This window comes from Equus caballus, chromosome 18 (assembly GCF_041296265.1).
Source record: "Equus caballus isolate H_3958 breed thoroughbred chromosome 18, TB-T2T, whole genome shotgun sequence".
Classification (NCBI taxonomy): Eukaryota; Metazoa; Chordata; class Mammalia; order Perissodactyla; family Equidae; genus Equus; species Equus caballus.
The window spans coordinates 76,253,518-76,274,454 of record NC_091701.1 but is presented as its reverse complement, the minus strand read 5'-3'; the positions used below and the strand labels follow the sequence as shown (position 1 = coordinate 76,274,454).

At 45.3% G+C, this 20,937-nt stretch overlaps 1 protein-coding gene across 6 annotated transcripts in view; it reads left to right on the top strand.

Moving 5' to 3' along the window:
* Nucleotides 1–20,937, top strand: part of LOC100146833 (aldehyde oxidase) — a 79,127-nt gene that overhangs the window by 45,367 nt on the left and 12,823 nt on the right. For all 6 annotated transcript variants that reach the window (XR_011428610.1, XR_011428609.1, XM_023622327.2 and 3 more), the window contains 6 exons: nt 5,872–5,996; nt 7,347–7,480; nt 8,602–8,689; nt 13,191–13,277; nt 14,602–14,793; nt 16,576–16,803. Coding sequence is in view for 4 of the 6 variants with exons in the window: in XM_023622327.2 (XP_023478095.2) it covers nt 5,872–5,996; nt 7,347–7,480; nt 8,602–8,689; nt 13,191–13,277; nt 14,602–14,793; nt 16,576–16,803 (854 nt within the window). In the remaining 2 variants the exon portion in view is untranslated. The remainder of the gene's footprint in view (nt 1–5,871; nt 5,997–7,346; nt 7,481–8,601; nt 8,690–13,190; nt 13,278–14,601; nt 14,794–16,575; nt 16,804–20,937) is intronic.

Here is a 20,937-nt window from a genome sequence, read left to right as displayed (position 1 = left end):
CTTCCGGACTTTCTTCCATTGTGTATATGTGTAATTAAAATTAAATTTTCCTCTGAGAAAATAGTTGATCTGAACTTTCCAATAAAAATTTTGTAACTTTTTATTTAGAAATAATTTTAAATTTACAGAAAAGTTGCAGAAACCTTAAAGAAATTCCTAATTACCCTTCACCCAGAATCCCCAATTATTATTTTGCACTTGCTTTATCATTCTCTTTCTCTCTCTCTATATATATAAATATCCATTTTTTTTCTGAGCCATTTGAGAGTAAGTTACAGACACGCTGCCTCTTTACCTCTAAATACTACAGTGTTTATTTCCTAAGAACAAGGGTATTGTCTTACATAAACATACAGTTATCAAATCAAAACATCAGCACTGACGCAATGCTATTATTTAATCTACAGACCTAATTCAAATTTTGCCGTTTGTCTCAATAATGTCCTTTATAGCAGGAAAAAAAAAGGATTTACTGTAGGTCTTAACCGATCAAGTTCCCGCTGTGCTCTGCTGTCACCCATGCTGTGGAAGACCTGCCATCCAAGATCTGATTTCCCCAGAGGCATTGCTGGGTGGGCGTGGGCGTCTGTCCCATATCTGAGGGCAGGAAGTAAAGCATTTGATGTTGTCTGTCTTGAAGTGAATTTCAGGGACATTGGCCTCTAGGTGGTAGTTAGAAACTACCATCTCCCTAGTTTTTCTTTCCACCTTTGATCCCAAGCTCAGGAAGAGTCCGAAGACGTACCAGCCCCAAACATAGAGCCAGAGTCAGCCCGCCCACATGAGCTCAAAGCCACCATGTTTCTTAGCTCCACGGCTGTGTTAAACCTGAAGCTGGTCACAGCTCACTGGATGATGGCATCTGTAAGCTGTAGAAAAGACACCGTGCGCCATCACCTGCTGGTGTTCCTTGGCGCCCTGTCTTATTAGCTGTGGGACTTGCAGGGCACTTCTCAGGGCTGAGTCTCCTTGTCTTAAAATTGTATGGATAAAGTGATACTGATCCCAGAGATCCGTTATGAAGATCATAAGAGAGAATATGTGTGGGTGTTTGGCGCAGAGCTTGACACACAGCAAGAGATCCATAACGGTGAGTGATGATTATTATTAGGTTTAGTGTTTTGTTGTTGTTCTTGAGCTAACACACTGGCAGGCATCTGTTCATCAAACCTAGGGTTTCCCAGTTTTCCTCACTGTGAGATGTTTATGAGACCTGCCTGCAGAATCCTGTGCCCTTTCTTGCAATTCTGGAGTTGGGGGATCCGGGTGGCCCAGGAGTCTGTTTCTGACAGCTTTTCATGGTGCTCCTGGTGCTTCTTGCTTGGGATCAGTAAAATGCGGCACTCTCCAGGGGTGAGCTTGTCTTGTGGGAGAAGAGAGGAGGGGGCATTTTTAGCACAGAGTCCATGGTGTGAGCATCTTGGAAATAGCGATGTTTGGGGTTCCCTGCACCTGTGCCATAGTATGTTCCTGCCATAATGTTTTGTGTGAGAATTCAATTGTTGTATTTTCCTTGACATCTTATTTAGTTCAGTTGGGTACTTTGTTCAATCTGTCTTTTACTTGAATTTTCACTTCTTATAGCCCCACAACATATTGATATGTATCAAAGTGATACAGGAGGCTTTAAAAGGGACATTTATACTGCCTGTACGTTTTGATCCTCTTGACTTACTAGTTTGAGGGTTTTTTCCCCCTTATTCTGTAATTGTCATTTGGGGTCAGAATTTTTGAATACTTATTTCACTGAGAGGTAACTCATGGAGAGTGATAACAACAGCACTCTCTCTGCCCCTAGGAAAACGGGTGTTTCAAGAACAAGAGAATATTTAAAAGATAAAACATGTGGGGCATTGCGTCAAGTCTTAGACTGTGTTCTTGAAGACAGTGATATTCTTCTTTGCTTTGACCCCCGTGGAGACGTGTGTCAGCCCTCCTGGACCCTGGGCTCCTGGCGCCAGAGGGCCTTAAAGGTCACCATTTAAAATCAGATCTGCCTACGTGTCCGGCTCTGAAGTTAGCATTCTCTGCTCTACATTGTGCTCTTCTCATTTATCTCTTTTTAAAATTCCGTTCGCGGGGTGGGCTTTACCCTGGAGAGTGTGGATGCCGATCTCTGGAGCAGCATTTGCAAGAGATCTAGGAGCTGAGACGGAGAGGATCTCCCCAGCCTGGCCTGCTGGGCGTGGTACAGAGCGACTGCTTGTATCTTAATGGCTTTTTGGTCTTCAAGGGCCTCTTATTAAAATGTAAATATTCCTGGAGACATCACTCCTAAACCATTAGTGGGATAGCATTTTATCTCAAGGATTAGTTGAGCAAATTGATTTCCAACCAAGAGAGTTGAGAGCAACACCTAGAGTGAGAAAGGGCGCCGTGGGTCGAGGGCTGTGGGATGGGCGGCACAGTGGAGCAGGGTTCTGACACCTTGCTGACCTTCAAGGTTTAAACAGAAACAGTTCCGTCTAATGTTTTTTAGTTTTGTATTTTTTAAATGAAGTAGATGTTTAACAATTAATTCTGGGTGGATAAGTGGAAATGCTAATACTGCAAACCGTGCATTTGAGCCTACCGACAGTGGGTCTTTTAACGTACAGTCTTTGATAAAAGCTTAAATTGAGAACGAGATCTGAATTCTTTTTTTTAAAACATTTTTTTTCCTTTTTCTCCCCAAAGCCCCCCGGTAAATAGTTGTGTATTTTTAGTTGTGGGTCCTTCTAGTTGTGGCATGTGAGATGCCGCCTCAGCATGGCTTGACGAGCAGTGCCAAGTCCACGCCCAGGATCCTAACCGGCGACACCCTGGGCCGCCTAAGCGGAGCAGGCGAACTTAATCACTTGGACGCAGGGCATGCCCAAGAGCTGAATTCTTGACATTTCAGTTGTTACATTTTACAAATGAAACAGAATTGGCTCATTTTTCTATACTATTTTTTTTTTTTTAGGAAGATTAGCCCTGAACTAACATCTGCCATCAATCCTTCTCTTTTTGCTGAGGAAGACGGGCTCTGAGCTAACATCATGCCCATCTTCCTCTACTTTATATGTGGGACGCCTGCCACTGCATGGCTTGACAAGCAGTGCGTAGGTTCCACACCTGGGATCCGGGCTGGCGAACCCTAGACCACTGAAGCAGAACATGCGAACTTAACCGCTGCGCCCCTCTATACTCTTTCTTTACTCAGAGTTTAGTTAAGATAGGAAATCCAGACAGCAAAACAAAAGATTTCCTTGGGAATCTCCCTCAAACAATTTGCAAATCAGTATTTTGGGGTATAATTTTTAATTTTTTAAAGTCTGCCTTCCACTTAACTTGATGCCTGGTCATAATTGTGTTCTGTTTTTTCCCTGTGTTTTTTGTTTTTTTCCCTGTGTTTTGAGCGGTTACTTGGTTTTCAGAATTCCTTTTTATCCATAGTGTTTTGGAGTGTATCTCTTTGTCTAGTTTTTCTAGTGGTAGTTCTAGGTGTTAAATTGTATTTATCTATATTACAATATATCTGGTGGCAACATTTTATTACTTGAGTAAATTATAGAAACCTTACCTCCCTTTTCATTCCTTTACTCTCCCTTGTTTATAATATCATTGTCTTAAAAATTCCCTCTACATTCATTGACTACCACGTGAAGCAATGTTACGATTTTGCTTTAAATGCAACTCATAAAACTCAAAAAGAGAAGGAAAGTCTACTGTGTTTACCTGTATTTTTATTCTTTCCATTGTTCTCTTTCTTTTCTGAACAGGAACAGAAATCTTCCTGTTACAAGATTTCTTTTTTTTAAAAAGAGCATTTCTTGGGACTAGCCTGGTGTCACAGTGCTTACGTTTGTGCACTCTGCTTCAGCAGCCCTGGGTTCGCAGATCTGGATGCCAGGCACAGACCTAACACTGCATGTCAAGCCACGCTGTGGCGGCATCCCGCATGAAATAGAGGAAGATTGGCGCAGATGTTAGCTCAGCGACAATCTTCCTCAAGCAAAAAGAGGGAGATTGGCCACAGATGTTAGCTCAGGGTCAATCTTCCTCTCACACGCACAAAAATCATTTCTTCTCTGTTTCAAAAACTTCCCTTAGTCATTATTGTAGGATAGATCTTTTTTAAGACAAATTCTCTTTGTTTTCCTCCATCTAAGAATGATTGATTTCCTTTTCATCCTTGAAGAATATTTTCACTGGATGTAGAATTCTGAGCTGACAGGTCTCTCTTCACTTGAAAGATGTTGTGCCAGTTCCTCTGGCCCCCTAGTTTCTGATGAGAAGCCTGCCTTTCAGAGTATTTTCCCCTGTAGGTGGGATAGTGTTTTTTTCCCTCTGCTGTCAAGATAGTTTCTTTTTTTTTCCCCACTTTTCTGAAGTTTGACTGGGATATGTCCTGGCGTGGATTTCTTTGGATTTATCATATTCCCAAATATTCACTCAGCTTCTTGAATCTGTAGGTTTGTGTCTTTTGCTAAGTTTGGGAAATTTTCAGCCATTATTTCTTCAAATACTCGATTTCAGTGACCCAAATTTCAGTCTTTTATTATAGTTGTACAGGTCTCTGAGGCTCTGCTCATTTTCTTTTCAGTCTTTTTCTTTCTGATGTTCAGATTAGGCAATTTCTGTTGTTATATTCTTGTTTACTGATTATTTCCTCTGTTCTCTCTGTTCTGTTGTTGAGCTCATCCATTGAGCCTCTTAAATTTTGGTGGTTGTATTTCTTAGGTCTAAAATTTCCATTTGGTTCTTTTGATATCTTTTGTTTCTTTGCTGAGATGTTCTATTTTTTCATTTGTTTCAAGTGTTTATGTAAATGCTCGTTGAGGCATTTTTATGATGGCTGCTTTGAATTGTCCTTGTCCGATAATTCCAACAGCTGTGTCATCTCTGTGTTGGCGTCTGTTGATGATCCTTTTTCATTCAAGTTAAGTTCTTGGTGTGGTGAGTGATTTTCAATTGTCTTTTGGTCATTTTGGGTATTATGTTACATGACTCTGAATCTTATTTAAATCTCCTCTTTTACCAGACCTCTTCTGACCGGGTGTTGGTGGGTAAAGAGGGGTGATGCCTTGTTATTGCTAGGTGGAGGGTGGAAGTCCACGTTCCCCTCATGGTCCCACTGACACCACCCAGCAGAGGGTTTGGGTCGTCTCATTACAGCCTGATAAGAGCAGGAGTCTAGGTCCCCCCTCAAATTTTGCAGATAAGGATGGGGCCACAGTTTTTTCTATAGTGTTTGGCTGGAATAGAGTGGTTATTATATAAAAGTTTTCTGTCCTGCTAGGTTTCCCTTTCCTGGTCCTATGGCTAGAGAAAGTAGGCTTTTCTTGGGGCTTTTTTGGGTCTTTGCCTGTTAGTGTTTTCAGATTGCTGATGTCTCTGCACTAAGTCTAGGATATATGAAGCAAAGAAAAGCAACAACAGCAAAGCCCGCTGAACTCACCTTCAGGTCTTTGCTTGGGTCCCCAAGTCCCTAGCAGGTCTGCCTTCTTCTCTTTGCCTTTCAGAGTCATCTTATGTTTCTTTTATACGTAACGTCCAAGGTTGTTAGCTGTGCTTAGCAGAAGAAACAGGAAGAGGTGCATCTACTCCATCTTGTCTTGGAACTGGAAGTCTCCTTGCTGTAATATTTTGACTCTGGACAGTCACACGCCTTTCCCTAGGATTCTGTGACCTCCTGTATTGGCAGACATGATAGAGTCTGCTAGAGAACGCTACTTCAAATCTGCATATATAGTGAAAGCTGAATATACTTTATGGCACTTCACTGTGCAGGCTACTGTCCCAGCGAAGCACCATCATTGGAATTTCTCCATAATGGATAACAGCTGGGGGAATGCTACCTGTGCTATCAGACAGCCTCTTTGACTCTGGCCTACTTTCCTATAATAGGTGAAATACATATGGGAGGTCAAGAACATTTTTATATGGAAACTCAAAGCATGCTTGCTGTTCCCAAAGGAGAGGATCAAGAAATGGATGTCTACGTGTCCTCACAGTTTCCCAAATACATACAGGTAACATGGGGCCTCTGTGGAGGGGACGTGGCTATGGTATCTGCCAGCAAAATATACCAAGAGCAATTAGAGGCAAAAGTATTTCAGAAGCTGAAGGAATTTGGAGCACTAATACTCAGTCCATGGATGTAGGGGCCTTCTGTTTGTGGATCTGTAACTTCACAACCACTTATGGAATCAGCAGGTCCGCTGTTAAGGATACAGAAACAAAGAAGGAAAGGAAGGAAGGCCTGCCCTCCAAGGCCAATGGGGCTTAACTCACAGGAAGCAGTCGAGAAACATTCTGGATGGAATGCAACCAAGCACGTCATCAGCTAGGTTAGAATTTACACAAGTGGAGGAATTAAGAGAATACGGATTTCCTAGGTTCTAGAGTTATCCAAGAAGTCCCATGAAGACCGAGTCTTCAGTTTGGATTCATAGGGAGAGTGAGTTTTGTCTCGACGGTGAGAAGAGAGGCCATTTGCAGGCAATTCCATGCCAAGATCAAATGCCACTCATGCATTCATTTAGTCACTTGTCCCTTCTGCACACACTTATTGCCTGTGTCCTCTGTATCAGGCAGCGTGCATGTAAGAAAGAGGAAAGGCACAAAGATGCCCACGCTGGAATGGAAGATGCATTTAGGGGGGCTAGTTTAAGCATCAGGGTGAAACTAAGGGGAACAAAGCAGAGGGGTCGTGATTCAGTAGGTCGTAAGCAGCCAGTGTCATGACCAGAGCAGGTGGAAGTGTGGGAGTGTGGAGACTGAGGCAATGTAGAAGGTGGGACAGTGAGAAGGGCCAGGTAAGCCCCACCCCAGTCCTGTTCTGCTCCTCACTCCCGGTGTGACATTGGGCTCATCACTTCATCCCTGTGGGGTGTCCATCTATAAAAATGACCACTAAACAATATGGTGGCAGAGAAGAGCAAGGCCTGCTTCCAAGGAAGACCTGCTGGCCGACTTCAGCAGGAACCCATGGGAGGAGAGAAGAAACTCCAGGGGAGACAGGAAGACGCAGGGGAAGACCCCAACCTCTCACTGCGCCAGGCAGCGTCCGCCAGGGATCAGTGTGGAAACGACACTCTGGGTGTGATTCATGGGAAAATTTTAAGAAATTTATTAACACAAAAATATCTCATTGATATTGAAAGGACTACTTAATATTAATGATAGTTTTGGCAATATCATTATAGCCAAGTACCACTGAGACCAGGCATGGATATATGCCCAGGTCATTGGAAATCATCCCGTTCTTAGTATAAGCACACAGTTTGTGTATCATGGACATTACAGAACCAACGGGTCAGGGCTGTCCCCCTCCCTTGCTGCAGATGAGCCAGAGTAACAAGAACTATTATCACTCACAGGCTATAGTGGCTTCAACCTTGAAGGTCCCAGCTAACAAGATCATGTGTCATGTAAAGCGTCTTGGTGGGGCATTTGGGGGAAAAGTGACCAAAACTGGCATCTTGGCAGCCATCACTGCATTTGCTGCAAACAAGTAAGTGGAGAAAATCTGCTAAATAGAAAAAAATAAAACAAGGTCATGCTGAATATTCACAATATCAGGGTTAAGGAGGAAGAGACTGGGTCAAGATTGTTTACAATCACATATAATATACAAATACACCAACAAGTGCCACTTATTACAACGTCTTTATCTTATACTGTCAAACTACACACTGTGAGAACCAAAATGAGAAGCAAAATCAGTAACTGAGAAAGAATAAAAACCACAGCAAAAATGCTGTAATACCTGGAGAGTAGACAGAAACAGGTCCTGAAAGGGTCGGGGTCACTTGTCCTTCGCCCCTGTGAGAGAGAGGTCTCAAAAGATTCATATGTTCATGTTTAAGTAGCGGTTTTGCTTTTGTTATGCTTACCTTATTGCTAGTACCGTTTTCCTGTGAGCATCTCGAAATATTCCCACAGGAAGTTGTCTTTGGAGCAGGCGCAGCTAGAAGGCTTAATTTCTTTGCTGAGTAATGTAGCTCAGTTCCTCTCTCCATGAGACACGAAGACGCTGATTCCAGACGTGTCCCGTCAGGGAGCACTTGGCAGTCAGACACCAGTCGAGTTTCTCCGTTTGTAACCAGTCTGTAGTGTGGCCTTGGGACTGTTCACCTACAGCAGAGGCTGTTGTCACAGTGGGAAATACCCCCAAACGATACCCTGGAGCCTCTGGCACCCAAGAGCCTCCTTCCCATAAGTAGTGAATGCCAGGCGTTGTGCCTCGACCCAAAGGGAGGGGAGGCCACTGTGTGGGCCTGAGACCAGCACAGCCTGGGCTCAGGGAGTAGTTCTGTTAGGTGTGTGGACACCATTCAAGCTCTTGCTAGGTGTTATATAAACCCCAGATAAAACCTACTTGGTGAGGGGCCGGCCCAGTGGCATAGCAGTTAAGTTCATGCTCTCTGCTTCAGCGGCCCGGGGTTATCAAGCCATGCTGTCACATGGTCCTGCATATAAAGTAGAGAAAGATGGGCACAGATGTTAGTTTAGGGCCGATCTTCCTCAGCAAAAAGATGAAGATGGATGCAGATGTTAGCTCAGGGCTAATCTTCCTAAAAAAAAGCTACTTGGTGAAGGAGTTTACCTCTCCTGCTTTTTTTTCTGTTTCAGACATGGTCGTCCAGTCCGCTGCATTCTGGAACGAGGAGAAGACATGCTAATAACTGGGGGCCGCCACCCATACCTTGGCAAGTACAAAGTGAGTAGAGGAAGAAGGGGGGCGGAGACGATTCATGTTGTAAATATGACACTCCATCAGTGCAGACGGCAGCATTTGGCTTCTCTCTAAAGGGGAACAGCAATGAGCAAATCAGCAAATTGTGCTTCTCTCTAACTTTTTATTCCTTGTGCTGGCTGTTTGATAACTGGCTGGTTCAATGAAGCTTTTCTGCTTTGTTCAAAGATTTCTGTTTGTGAAAAAGTACTAGACGATATTGGCTGGAGCAGAGTAACTGGCAAGCGTGAGGATATGTATCTTTGAAAGTAGATCTGAGAACCATGCTGTTCCCACACACTTTAAAAACAGAACAATTCCCATAACAATAGTGTTATGTGAAATTGCAAATATTTGCCAACAGCTTCCTCAGTTTTCGATATATCAAGGGTATCTTTGTAGAACTCTGTCCTGGGAATTCCTAGAAAAATTTCCATAGGAGAAAATAATTACTTTTTTGCTTTATAAGAAATAGGTAGTAGTGAGAATGGACTAACTGCCATAACAAACAACTAAAAACTCTCAGGGACTTCAACCTTTATTGTGGTGTTTCTTGTTCAAGTACCAGCCCAGTGGAATAAGTGGGGGTTGGGAGCAGGGAGAGGATAGGACCCTGCTCCAGAAAATCATTCAGGAACTCAATGCATTTCCATCTGATAGTGCCACCATCCTCCCCTCGGACTGTACTGTCCAAAATGGAAGCCACTAGGCATAGATGGCTATTTAAACTTTAAGTTACCTACATTAAAGAAAATTAAAAATTCATTCCACTATTGCATTGACTATATTTCAAGTGCTCAGTAACTACATGTGGCTAGTGGCTGCCGTACTGGACATGCAGGTATAGAACATTGCCGTCATCTCAGAAAGTTCTCTTGGATAGCACTGCCCTAGGGACTCCGAGTCCTCTCCCAGACCTTCTGCAGAGGGCAGAAGACTAGGGAGAGAGAGCAGGAGTGTTATGTGAGAGCTGTTTCAGGCACCAAGACTGTAAGTGTGGACCTTGCCTCTATCTACATGTCATTGGCTGGGACTTTGCTGCCTAACTGCAAGGGAGGCTGGGAAATGTAGTCTTCCTGTGTGCCCAGGATGAAAGACAGCAGGATCTGTTGAACACAGCATTGTCTCTTCCATGGCTGGTGTACCTACATGCATATCTTTAGAAGATAAAAATGTGTCTGTTTCAACTCACATTCTCTCTCAGCTATATTTTGAATCTGCTTTAGTTCAACAAAGATTTATTAGAGAGAACTTTGTCCTGACAGAGATTACATTTTGGGAGTTGAGGGAGAGACAAGACTTACACATGTGAGGTCATTATGAAAACATAATAATGCTGGGTTTAAGATGAGGCACACATAGTAAAACTACACGAAGATGAATATGAGGTTGAGTATGTACGGGAGACATCCTAGAGAAAGTGATCATAAATGGCCTTCAAGAGTGGATAGGCAGACAATGACTAATGATTGGATAAAGAGATGTGGTATATATATATACAGTGGAATACTACTCAGCCATAAAAAAGACATAATCATCCCATTCACGACCACATGGATGGAGCCTGAGGGCACCATGTTCACCAAAATAAGCCAGACAGAGAAAGACAAACACCATATGATTTCACTCATATGTGGAATGTAAACAAACTTTTGGACAAAGAGAACAATTTAGTGGTTACCAGGGGGAAGGAAGAGAGGGTGGGCACAAGGGGTACAGGGGCACATTTATATAGTGTTTGACAAATATTAATGCACAACTGAAATTTCACAATGTTATAAACTATTTAGACCACAGTGAAAAAATTAAAAAAAAACAACAAAGAATGGATAGGCAGAAAGAAGGCATAGCAGGTGGTGGGAGAAGTAAGAGCAAAAATGCAGAGGCGGGAGGAACGTGGTGTGTTTGATGGGGGCAGGAGTAGATGGGGAATTAGAACACAGAGTGCTTCCCTAAGAGGAGTGGGAACAGACTGGTGAGGTTAAGTGATGCCAGACTGAGAGGAGCCTGGAGTCCCAGGATGGGGGTTTAACTTGATCTCACAAGAAAAAGAGACTGTGCAGATCCTTGACCAGTCAAGCGTTGTAACCAAACATGAGCGCACTGGGGAGGGTGATATGATGGCGCTAGGCAGGGTGGCCTAGGGAAGAGAGAGGGTCGAGGCAGGTAGACCACCAGGGGGCAGTTGATGCAGTTGGGGTCTGAGCTATGATAGCAAGATGTAGAAGTGGAGACGAGTCCAAGAGCCGAGACAGTGTGAAATAAAATAGGAGGTGGTGACAAACTTCGTAAAATACAACGGAGACTAGAACCATCAACATGACTTGGAGGTTTCTAGTGGAAAGAGCCAGGTTGGAAGGAGGAAACAATCTGGAGGGACAATGATGAGCTTGTTTGTGTAAATGTTGGGGAAGAAGTGACAATGGGACATTAGGGAGAAATGTCCTTCACCAATATGGGATTTTATTGAAAGGACTGGATTATAGTTATAGAAGCCATCAGCATAGCAGTGATTAAGACTTTGAGAAAATAATGTTTTCTAATGGAGAAGAGGATGAGGACAGGAGATGATATTAATAATACTTGTAATGGTAATATTAATAATTTTATTTAGAACACGAGCTATATTTCAGACACTTATGTTTCAGTCACTAACCTATAAGTTTCCGGGCATTGCCTTACTTACTGCCACTTCACAGATAGTCAGAGAGCTTAGATAGCTGGCCTGAGATCACAGAAGCAGCAGAGCCAGCGCCCAAAACTCAACCTGCTGGAATTCAAGGCCATGCCCTTGACTATAGCTTTGGTTTGAATTTGGTTCCACTTAACAAACGTCATTAAAGTGAACTTTGATAAGCTCAGATATATTGAAGCAGAGCGCAGACAGAAAACAGAGATATTAGACACATCTTCAAAGGAAGGAAGATATTTATTTAAAAGACCTCCAGCAGCACCAAATGCTGCTGGGAGTTTTGATCGAATTGGGCCCTATGAGAAGCACGTGCAGAGTACACTATGAGCAGCCCACCAGGTTTGGAGATTAGGGGGTTAGCCGGCTTTGGGGGAGAAGGTCTTGGTAGACATGTGAGCATGGGAGCCAGAATTCCAGGACCTGTGGCAAGACCGAGAGGTCAGGAAATAGGCAGTTGGTTTGCGTTAGGAGAGAAAAGGATTGATGGACCAGTAGTGATGAACTGGACAAGAGGGGTTTTTGTTTGTTTTGGTTTCATATCTTTCTCTACCCTTCCTTTCTTATTGTTATTTTCAGTTGTGGCAAAATACACACACATAAAATTTCTATCTTAACCGTTTTTAAGTATACAGTTCGGTGGCATGAAGTACATTCACATTTATGTGCAACCATCACTACTGTCTGTCTCTGGAATTCTTTTCTTCTTGTAAAGCTGAAACTCTGCACCCATTCAGCAATAACTCCCCATTCCTCCCTCTGCCCAGCCCCTGGCAACCACCATTCTACTTTCTATCCCTATGAATTTGACTACTCTAAGTACCTCAAAGAAATGGAACCGAACAGTATTTGTCTTTTTGTTTGGCTTATTTCACTTTACATAATGTCCTCAAAGTTCCTCCGGGTTGCAGCATGTGTCAGAGTCTCGTTCCTTTTTAAGACTGAATAAAATTCCCTTGTATGTATGTAACGTATTTTGTTTATCCATTCACCCATCGATGGACACTTAGGTTGCTCCTAGCCCTTGACTATTGTGAATAATGCTACTATGAACATAGGTGTACAGATATCTCTTCAAGACCCTGCTTTCAATGCTTTTGGCTGCATACCCAGAAGTGGGATTACTGGGTCATACAGTAGTTCTATTTTCAATTTTTTGGGGAACTGCCCTACTATTTTCCATAGCAGCTGCACCATTTTACCTTCCCACCAACAGTGCACAAGGGTTCTAATTTGTCCACTTCCTTACACACACTTATTGTTTTCTCTTACTGGTCGGTTGGTTGTTTTTATCGTAACCATGCTAAAGGGTGTGAGGTGTTATCTTGTGGTTTTGGTTTGCATTTTCCTAATGATGAGTGATGTTGAGCATCTTTTCGTGTGCTTGTTGGACATTTTTGTATCTTCTTTGGAGAAATGTCTATTCAAATCCTTTGTCCACTTTTTAATCAGGTTGTTTGTTTGTTGTTGTTGAGTTGTAGGAGCTCTTTATACATGCTGGATATTAACCTCTATCCAATAAATGGTTTGGAAATACTTTTCCCCATTCTCTGGGGTGGCTTTTCACTCTGTTGCTTGTACCCTTTGATGCATGGGAGTTTTCCATTTTGAGGTAGTCCAGTTTATTGGCTTTTTCTTTCATTGCCTATGCTTTTGGTGTCATATCCAAGAAATCATTGCCAAATCCAACATCATGAAGCTTTTTGCTTATGTGAGGAGGGTTCTCAAGTGACAAAGTAAATGTTAGAGAGACGTGGTCCCCGGCATCAGTATCGCAGTTCAGTTCTCTTTCTCCAGGCTGGATTCATGAATGATGGCAGAATCTTGGCCCTGGATGTGGAGCATTACTGCAATGGAGGCGCCACCCTGGATGAGTCGTTATTTGTAAGTGTTTTAGGGAACAAGTTCACATTCTGGAAAATGCTACATAGAATGAGTTATTCCATAAAATGTTCAATAGTCAAATAGTATTCAATTATAAAAGCATGAAGACCCTTCTTGCAAGGATAGCCATATGTTCCTGGGGCCCCCAGTGAGCCCAGAGATACTGGCCCAGTCTGTGTCTGTGTGTTAGCTCCGTGTTTCCCAAGCTTAGGGCTCTTTTCCCAAATGCAATCATTAGACCTCAGTCATGGTGTTGCTGATACTCTGGACTGGATAATTCTTTGTTGTGGGGGCTGTCCTCTGCATTTTGGATATTTACCGACATCCTTGGCCTCTACCCAGTAGATGTCAGTGTCACAGCTACCCTCCAGTCTGATGAATAAATGACAAGTAATAGGATATATTGGATTCTATGAGGAAGCCATTTGGTTTAAAACTAATTTGCCCTGACCTCATTTTTCCAAAAAGGCCTGTTGAGGCTGCCTGGTCCATCTGTTTTAAACATTTACAATGTCCCAAAGCTAAGGATGATGCCCTTACAAATAGGGATGTAGCTTCTCCTTAGGGATAAGCATCTCTTCCTGGAAACGAAGGATTAATCACCTACTTGCTGTGCTCACCTTATGACCACTGACTTGCTAGCTAAGCATCTCGTGACAGTAGTAAAAGAGATGTTCCTGTCATGTGTGATGTATGCTCTTTGTTCCGAGATGGTGTATAATGCTCTGTGCACCCCACTCCTCTGCTGTGCTGCCTTTCTTGGGCAGGGAAACTCCCTGGGCTATAGTCCTCAGACCTGGCTCACAAGAAACTCACCCCAAGTTCTGATTTATAGATTGATTATAGGTTATTCACATCTAGTCTTAACAACCAAAAATGTCTCCAGACATTGCCAAATGTCCCAGGGGAGACAGGGGGAAAAATTGCCCCTGGTTAACCAATGCATTACACCAAATACCAAGACATTTTTTTTTTTCCTGTTTTCCAGGATATTTTATTCATTACATTCTGTGAACCCAGTGTTTAGTGCCTATAAATGCTTCAAAGGCTTTTGGAAATATTTGAAACCTGGGAAAAATGCATTAGGCCTAAAATATGAAGATAGAAAACAATGATTTCAAAAGATAAATTATTCAAAGCCTTAAAAATTATTTTATAGCAAAAATGCACCTAACTGGGGATGTGAGTCTGTTTTAGCATGTTTGACGTGATGTAGAGAGGGTCAGTCAGTGATTTCTGGCCTGGTTTGGGTCTGAGGTCTCAGGATGGTAAGACATGTGCGGAAGGATGAGGGTCTTATCACATCGACTCTGGATTTCCCCAGGTGCTAGAAACGGGAGTTCTGAAAGTGGATAACGCTTACAAGTTTCCAAACCTGCGCTGCCAGGGCTGGGCGTGCAAAACCAACCTTCCATCCAACACGGCCCTGCGTGGGTTCGGCTTCCCTCAGTCTGGGCTCATCACCGAAAACTGCATCACGGAAGTTGCAGCCAAATGTGGTTTGTCCCCTGAGAAGGTAATGACGAATGAGTCTCACATAGGAAGGGCATCGAATTCCAGAATTCCAGGGGTGGGAGGGCCGCGGGGGGCCTGCAGGTTGAGGAATTTGAGAGCCAGAAGGGCTGAAGGATTTGCCTGATTTGCCCAGTGTAGCTCAGCTAACGAGTTGACGCAGAGCCGGGACTCCGCAGTGCGGTGGTCCTCGTCTTACTGGGGCTCCATCCCCAATATCCTAGGGGCAGAGGATGTTGAGGAGTGAGCTTGGATTCTAACTTGTTCAGCGAGAAGTCTGCGCGGTTGGGGCCATAACTGCTGCCAACAAGTCCGTCAAACCCTCCCTCTCTGCTTCCGTACCATCTCAGGCGGCTGTCGTAAAGGCTCTGTCATTTCAGTTACTTTCCGTTCTTTGAGTCTTCGTCCCGATTTCATTCACTCACAAGCTCTGCTCCCTTCCCTGTGCCTCTTCCACCCGGAATCCTGAGTGGACTTCCGGTGGGAGACGCGGGGTGTGCTCACCACTGCTCCCTCCCCTGCGGTGTTAGGGTGGAGCGGGGGGGGGGGGGGGGGGGGGGGGGGGGGGGGGTGGGGGCAGAGAAGGACCAGAGGAAGCAGCACCTCCCCAGCGAGCTCTCTGTTCTCTGCTTGGTTAGATGGAGCCACTTGTCGGGCATGTTGTCTGGGGGCTCCCTCGCTGCTAGCTCTCTCCAAATTCGACAGTCCCCTGCAAGGGTGGGTTAAGTCTCCCAGGGACCCTCAGCTGACCCCTCAGGAGCCTTCTCTGATGGCCACGGCTCTTTGCCCCATGCTGTGGCAATTCTTGGAAAGCCCTGGTCCCCAATTCATTGATGTTCTTTCTCTCCAGCATTAGAATTTGTGGCCATAGGCAGGAGGCATCTTCTTCATGTCTCTCGAGCTTGTGGGGGCCCCTCCCTTCCTGGCCATCTCACCACAGCCTCTGTCCCAGATGTTCTGTCACATTTGGTAGCATTAGAGGAGAACCAGGTCGTGGCCTCCCTTCATCCCAGGGCAGTTGGAGGAGACAATAGCCTCCCTTAAAACCACTGCCTCCCCCAGTGGCACAGCTCACTAATTTCCAGTCTTCCTTTTATAATGGTTGGGGAATGTTTTCTACAGGGATGGGGAGAGTATGTGTCTAATGGCCCTGTCAGCTTGCGAGGTAACTGGCCACACTGCTGAGAGTTTTCTCAACTGAGAATATGAGGTACTTGGCACCTTGAGTTCTCAGCCAGAGGCTTAGTCCCCAGTTCTGGGAATTCAGGAAGAATTCTACTCATGGCTTCAGGTGTCCTGTGATAGAATCTTTTAATTTATTCTTCATCCCAGTTATCGGTTATATTTAAATGAACTTTCATATTTTCCTGTTTTGGAAGTGAGTGGTCGTATCTCGCCCTAGCATCTGAATACTCCAAATCCTGTAGATCCGGCGTCTGGAGGTTAAATCCAGGATGGCCTTCCAACAGATACTCACAAATGCAGCTAGAATTAAGAGTCTGCAGTGTACCTGGACTGGGTTGAGTGTTATAAGAAATACAAGGAAAGGAGTCCTGCCTGTGAACTTAGACAGGAGCAGCACAGAAAGCATGTAGGTGCTGACATATTTGATAGAGGCTCTGAACAGGGGGAAGATGAGAGCATTATGCACTGGCAACGCCTTCGACAAAGAGTAATAGAACTCAGCCTGGGCCTAACAAGATGAGTAGCATTTGACCAGGAGGACAGTGGATGGAAGAGACCATGTCTGCCAGGACCCCTGACCTTTCAAGCTCTCCTTTTATAGGTCCGAATGATGAACATGTACAAGGAAATTGACCAAACACCCTACAAACAAGAGATTGATGCCACGAACCTGATCCAGTGTTGGAAAGAATGTATGGCCATGTCTTCCTACTCCCTGAGGAAAGTGGCTGTGGAAAAATTCAACTCAGAGAATTACTGGAAGAAGAAAGGGCTGGCCATGGTTCCCCTGAAGTTTCCTGTTGGATTTGGTTCAACCGCTGCTTGCCAGGTCAGTTCTCCAAACAGACACATCAAAAGGTGTTGAGGGAACTTTCCATTATGGTGGAAAGCCGTATGGTTGCAATGCCTGATTGTCAGCCTTCACCAAAGTTGTGTTCCGTCAATCTAGCTTTTCTCCGGAGGAGATGAGAACACCTTTGCCCTTGTCCCCATGGTTGGTGACAAGCATTCTTGGGGGGAAATTGGGAGACCTGCTGTCTACTCCTGGCACTGGCATTAAGCAGCTGAGTCAGCTCACTCTGGGCCCCAGATTGCTCAAGTTTAAGTGAGATGGTGGGACTGAGGACCAACAAGACTCCTCTTCCAGCTGCTCTGTGAGTCCAGGTCTCGGCCGGGGAGTAGCATCGGGAAGCTGCCAGGCATTTGGTGCCCCTTCCCTTTTTGGTGGGTTGATGTAAACTAAACCCAGAAAAGTAAATCATTTACATACTTCTTTTAAGCACAATTTTTTGGAGTTTGTACACCTGACAGTTGTTCAAAGTGTGAAAGGAGGACTGGAAATCTGTTCTCGTTTAATTTCTTTAATTTATTGAATAAATTCCCTGCTTGGTTGCTAAAACCACTTGCTGTTTCCATCACTTCATTCTTGAATGAAACTTACCCCAAAGAGCTGGTCCTCTGCTCTGTTCTTGCTCATTGTACAGCAGTGATGTGGGGCCCCTGTGATCGACATTCTTACGTGTATGTATGTGTATATATCCATACATGGTGGAAAGCCATATGATTGCAATGCCTGATTGTCAGCCTTCACCAGAGTTGTGCTCGATCAAACTAGCCCTCAAGATGGGATGACAGAGCCCTCAAAACTATTGTCACTCTCCTTTGCAGAAGTCACACCTTTGGCTGAGCCATGAAGAAAGTGTGGCAGGTGTGTTGAGTGATGACAGAATAGGGATAAAGGGAGGTGGAGCTGCGGGGAGCACCAGCGTGTAAGCTGGGTGTTGAGGGAGCCGAGGAGGCCAGGAAAAGCGGGCCAGAGGGTCCCCTCCCCTTTCCCATGGCCGTACTTGTTCAGCTTTGGTGTAATCGTTAGAACATTTTCATGAGGCCTGATTGCAGACAGCTGAGAGCTCAAGGAGCATTAAAACAATACCCGCTGTGGTCTTACGGCGTCCTTCCCAGTCCCTGCCTGGTGGTGAGGGCAGAGCAACACACAGCCGTGGAGTCGTCTGCACAGTTTTCCTGGATGAGGGAGGCAGTCAAGAGGCTGTGGCTGAGGAAGAAAAGCAAGAACAAGGTTGTTAAACAGGAAAGGAAAGGAGAAAACTTCCACTAGAAAAGGGTTTGTGAGTAGTGACTCTTGCTTTGCAATTTGGGTAAACGGACTGGCTGGCAGCTAGCAAAGAGGTTGGTCTGGGTCATCTGCCCTTGAGCAGGCTGGCCGGGATCATCGGGGAAAACAGTCCCCATTGATTATGGGTCTTCTGGGTATCCTTGGGCGTTCAGCTTGGGTAGACGTGGCAGGCTGTCTTTGTGCAGTCGCTGCCATTACTTAGCATCTGACCGCTACAGTAGACTAAGTCAGTCCCATTTCCCTCATCAGAAATTTATCAAAAACTAGATAAAAAATAATAATTACCGAGCACCTGCTATGTTATAAGTTCTTTAGACTTTATCTCATTCAACCCTCAGGGCAACCGTAAGATTTGGCTCCTTATGTTAGTGGTGAGAACGCTGAGGCTCGGAGCTTAGATGACCTGCCCAAAGTCCCGCATCTGGTGAGAAGCAGGGCTGGGCTGGAACTCAGGTCTGAGGGGCTCAGAAGCCGTGCTTTCTCAGCTCCATCAGGCTGCCTCCCCACGCCCCTTTAGGTGGGGTCTGAGGGGGGATCCAGCTCAGCTTGGGGGAAACTCGGCAGTAGCCGGTGGTACATACTCTCAAAGGCTACAGAGAGGCTCCTCCGGAGACCCCACTATTTCCCCCCATCCTGCCCCAGCAACCAGCTTCCTTGCTTGAGACATTTGCTTGGGGCCAGATCCAGGAGTTGGGGTCAGTCAGGCTGCTTCCTGGAGCCATACGCTGAAAGACTCTATCTGAAGCAAACCGAACAGAGGAGGGAACTGAAATGCTGCTTGAGCACCTTCTGTTTGTGAGGCCGTGGGCTGGCTGGTTTGTAGTTTCCCGGTTCCTTTAGCCACTGGCTCAGCTCTGTCGGGCAGGCGTGATTCTGCTTTGTAGAGGGGGATACTGAAGCCCACAGAGGTTCCCTCTCTTGCTCGAGGACATCCAGCCCGTGAGTGACAGCACCAGGATGTGACTGCAGGACTGTGCCCCCAACAGCTGAGGGGTCAAATGTCCCTCACCTCCGTTCTGTGTAATTCCTAGACTGTGAGCCCTGAAGGCCCCAGCATCGAATTAGCCCTGTCCCGCCCCGGCCTTAGCTCCACACCTGCGCAGAGTAGGGACTCACATGCTTCAGTGGCTGAGACATTTGGAGAATCTGGAGGACCAAAGCAAACTTCTCAGCAATACCGCAGTCTTTGCTTGAAGATTGACATTTCACCGTCTAAGTGCCCAGTTTATATTGGAGAAGCATCTGTTCCACTGCTCCAGTTGTGCCAATTCCATAGATGAAGCTTTGTGGAATTATCTTCTGTGGTGCTAACGATGAACCATCCAGTGTTGCCGCTTAACTGAACCAAATTTGACATTTTAAATGGCCCGAGAAGATTGCAGCAGCTCCTGGAGCAAATTACTCAGCAGTCTCTCTCAGAAATGCTGCTGCGGACACGCGGGCACAGTGCTGTTGCCAGCAGGGTCACGCAGTGTGGGAAATGCACAGTCCACTGTAACTGTAGCTCAGCCACAAAGAATGTCACCCACAAGCAACTTCTGAATTGCTTGCGGAACCCAGGAGGCCAAATGCAGAGTTTACAAGTTTAAGAAACAGATGGAATGGCTATGCCATTGCAAATTCATTTCTCAAACTTATTGAGCACTGACTGCATGTGTGTTCCTATGTTGCATTTCAAGAGAGGCCTTAGGACACGGTCCTTCCTTTCAGGGGCTCACATTCTAGCAGAGAACAATGAAGTGCCACAGAATGGACCCCAGGAGCAGCCGTTACAGGTGGCATCACCTGGTATCTCATGCACAACCCCAGGGCAGCCAGCTCTGGGCTCTCTGTAGAGGATGCCACTTCTTATCTCTATTGTTTTGAGAATAAATGACCAGGAGGACAAGACAGCATCCCCAGGAGTGGTGTGCCAGCAGATAGTTCAACACGCCCTGCTGCATCTTCCCAGGCTCTTGGGCGTGATTGTCATGCCTGTGATGCCCTCCTCAAGGTTCTAAGATTCTCCTGTAGGCCGTGAATGTGTCTTTGTCCTCAGAGAAAGGGTACTCCTCTGTCTCTATTGTCCCAATACACCCCTAGTTCACACCTGCCAACCAGATAAATAGAGCCCATTTGCACTGTCAAAAGTGTCTTATATGGAATGACAGAGGCTTCTGCTCCTCATTCCCTGGAGTAACGTGAAGCTTTGGATACTAATAAAGGGGCGATGGGCCAAGTGTGGCCCATGGCCCACGGGTGGCTGTGAGATCCTTCTGGTGGACAGAGAACGGATCTAGGAATGCAGTCCTTTCCTGGGTGTATTTGGTGATTGACATGCAAGTCCATCGACTTTCACTTATGAGCAGGGTTGTTTAAAAGGAATCTAAGCAAGTAATTAAGGCTTACTAAGATTTTAGCTTTGTTAAATGGAAATTAGCTTGTTACCAGAATTCTCTGAAAAGCCTCCCTTTACAAATCCTGGATTATTATGCCACTCTGCATAGAAGCTTAGATGTGGAGAAGCCTGGCTGGCAGAGCTCTAAGTGACCCCTGGCTGGCCCAGATCGCATCTACTAGGTGGGCACTTCCCAGCTGAACAGTTGCAAGGGTGTGCCTTGCAGGCCATCCTGAGCCCCAGCGGAGCCATCAGAAGCGTTTTCTCCAGGACCGTAGGCGGTTAATGTTCTCTTGCCCTGGAGACTCCAAGTGAAGAAGCCGTCCCTGTGTTCTGCAGTCTCCTGGACGTCGCCTTACCCCCAGTTGAGGCAGGGGCACTCTTGACAGAAGGCTCGTTCTTACTGGTCGTAAAGCACGTTTGCCTCGGAGTTCGGCTGTTCCAATTACAGC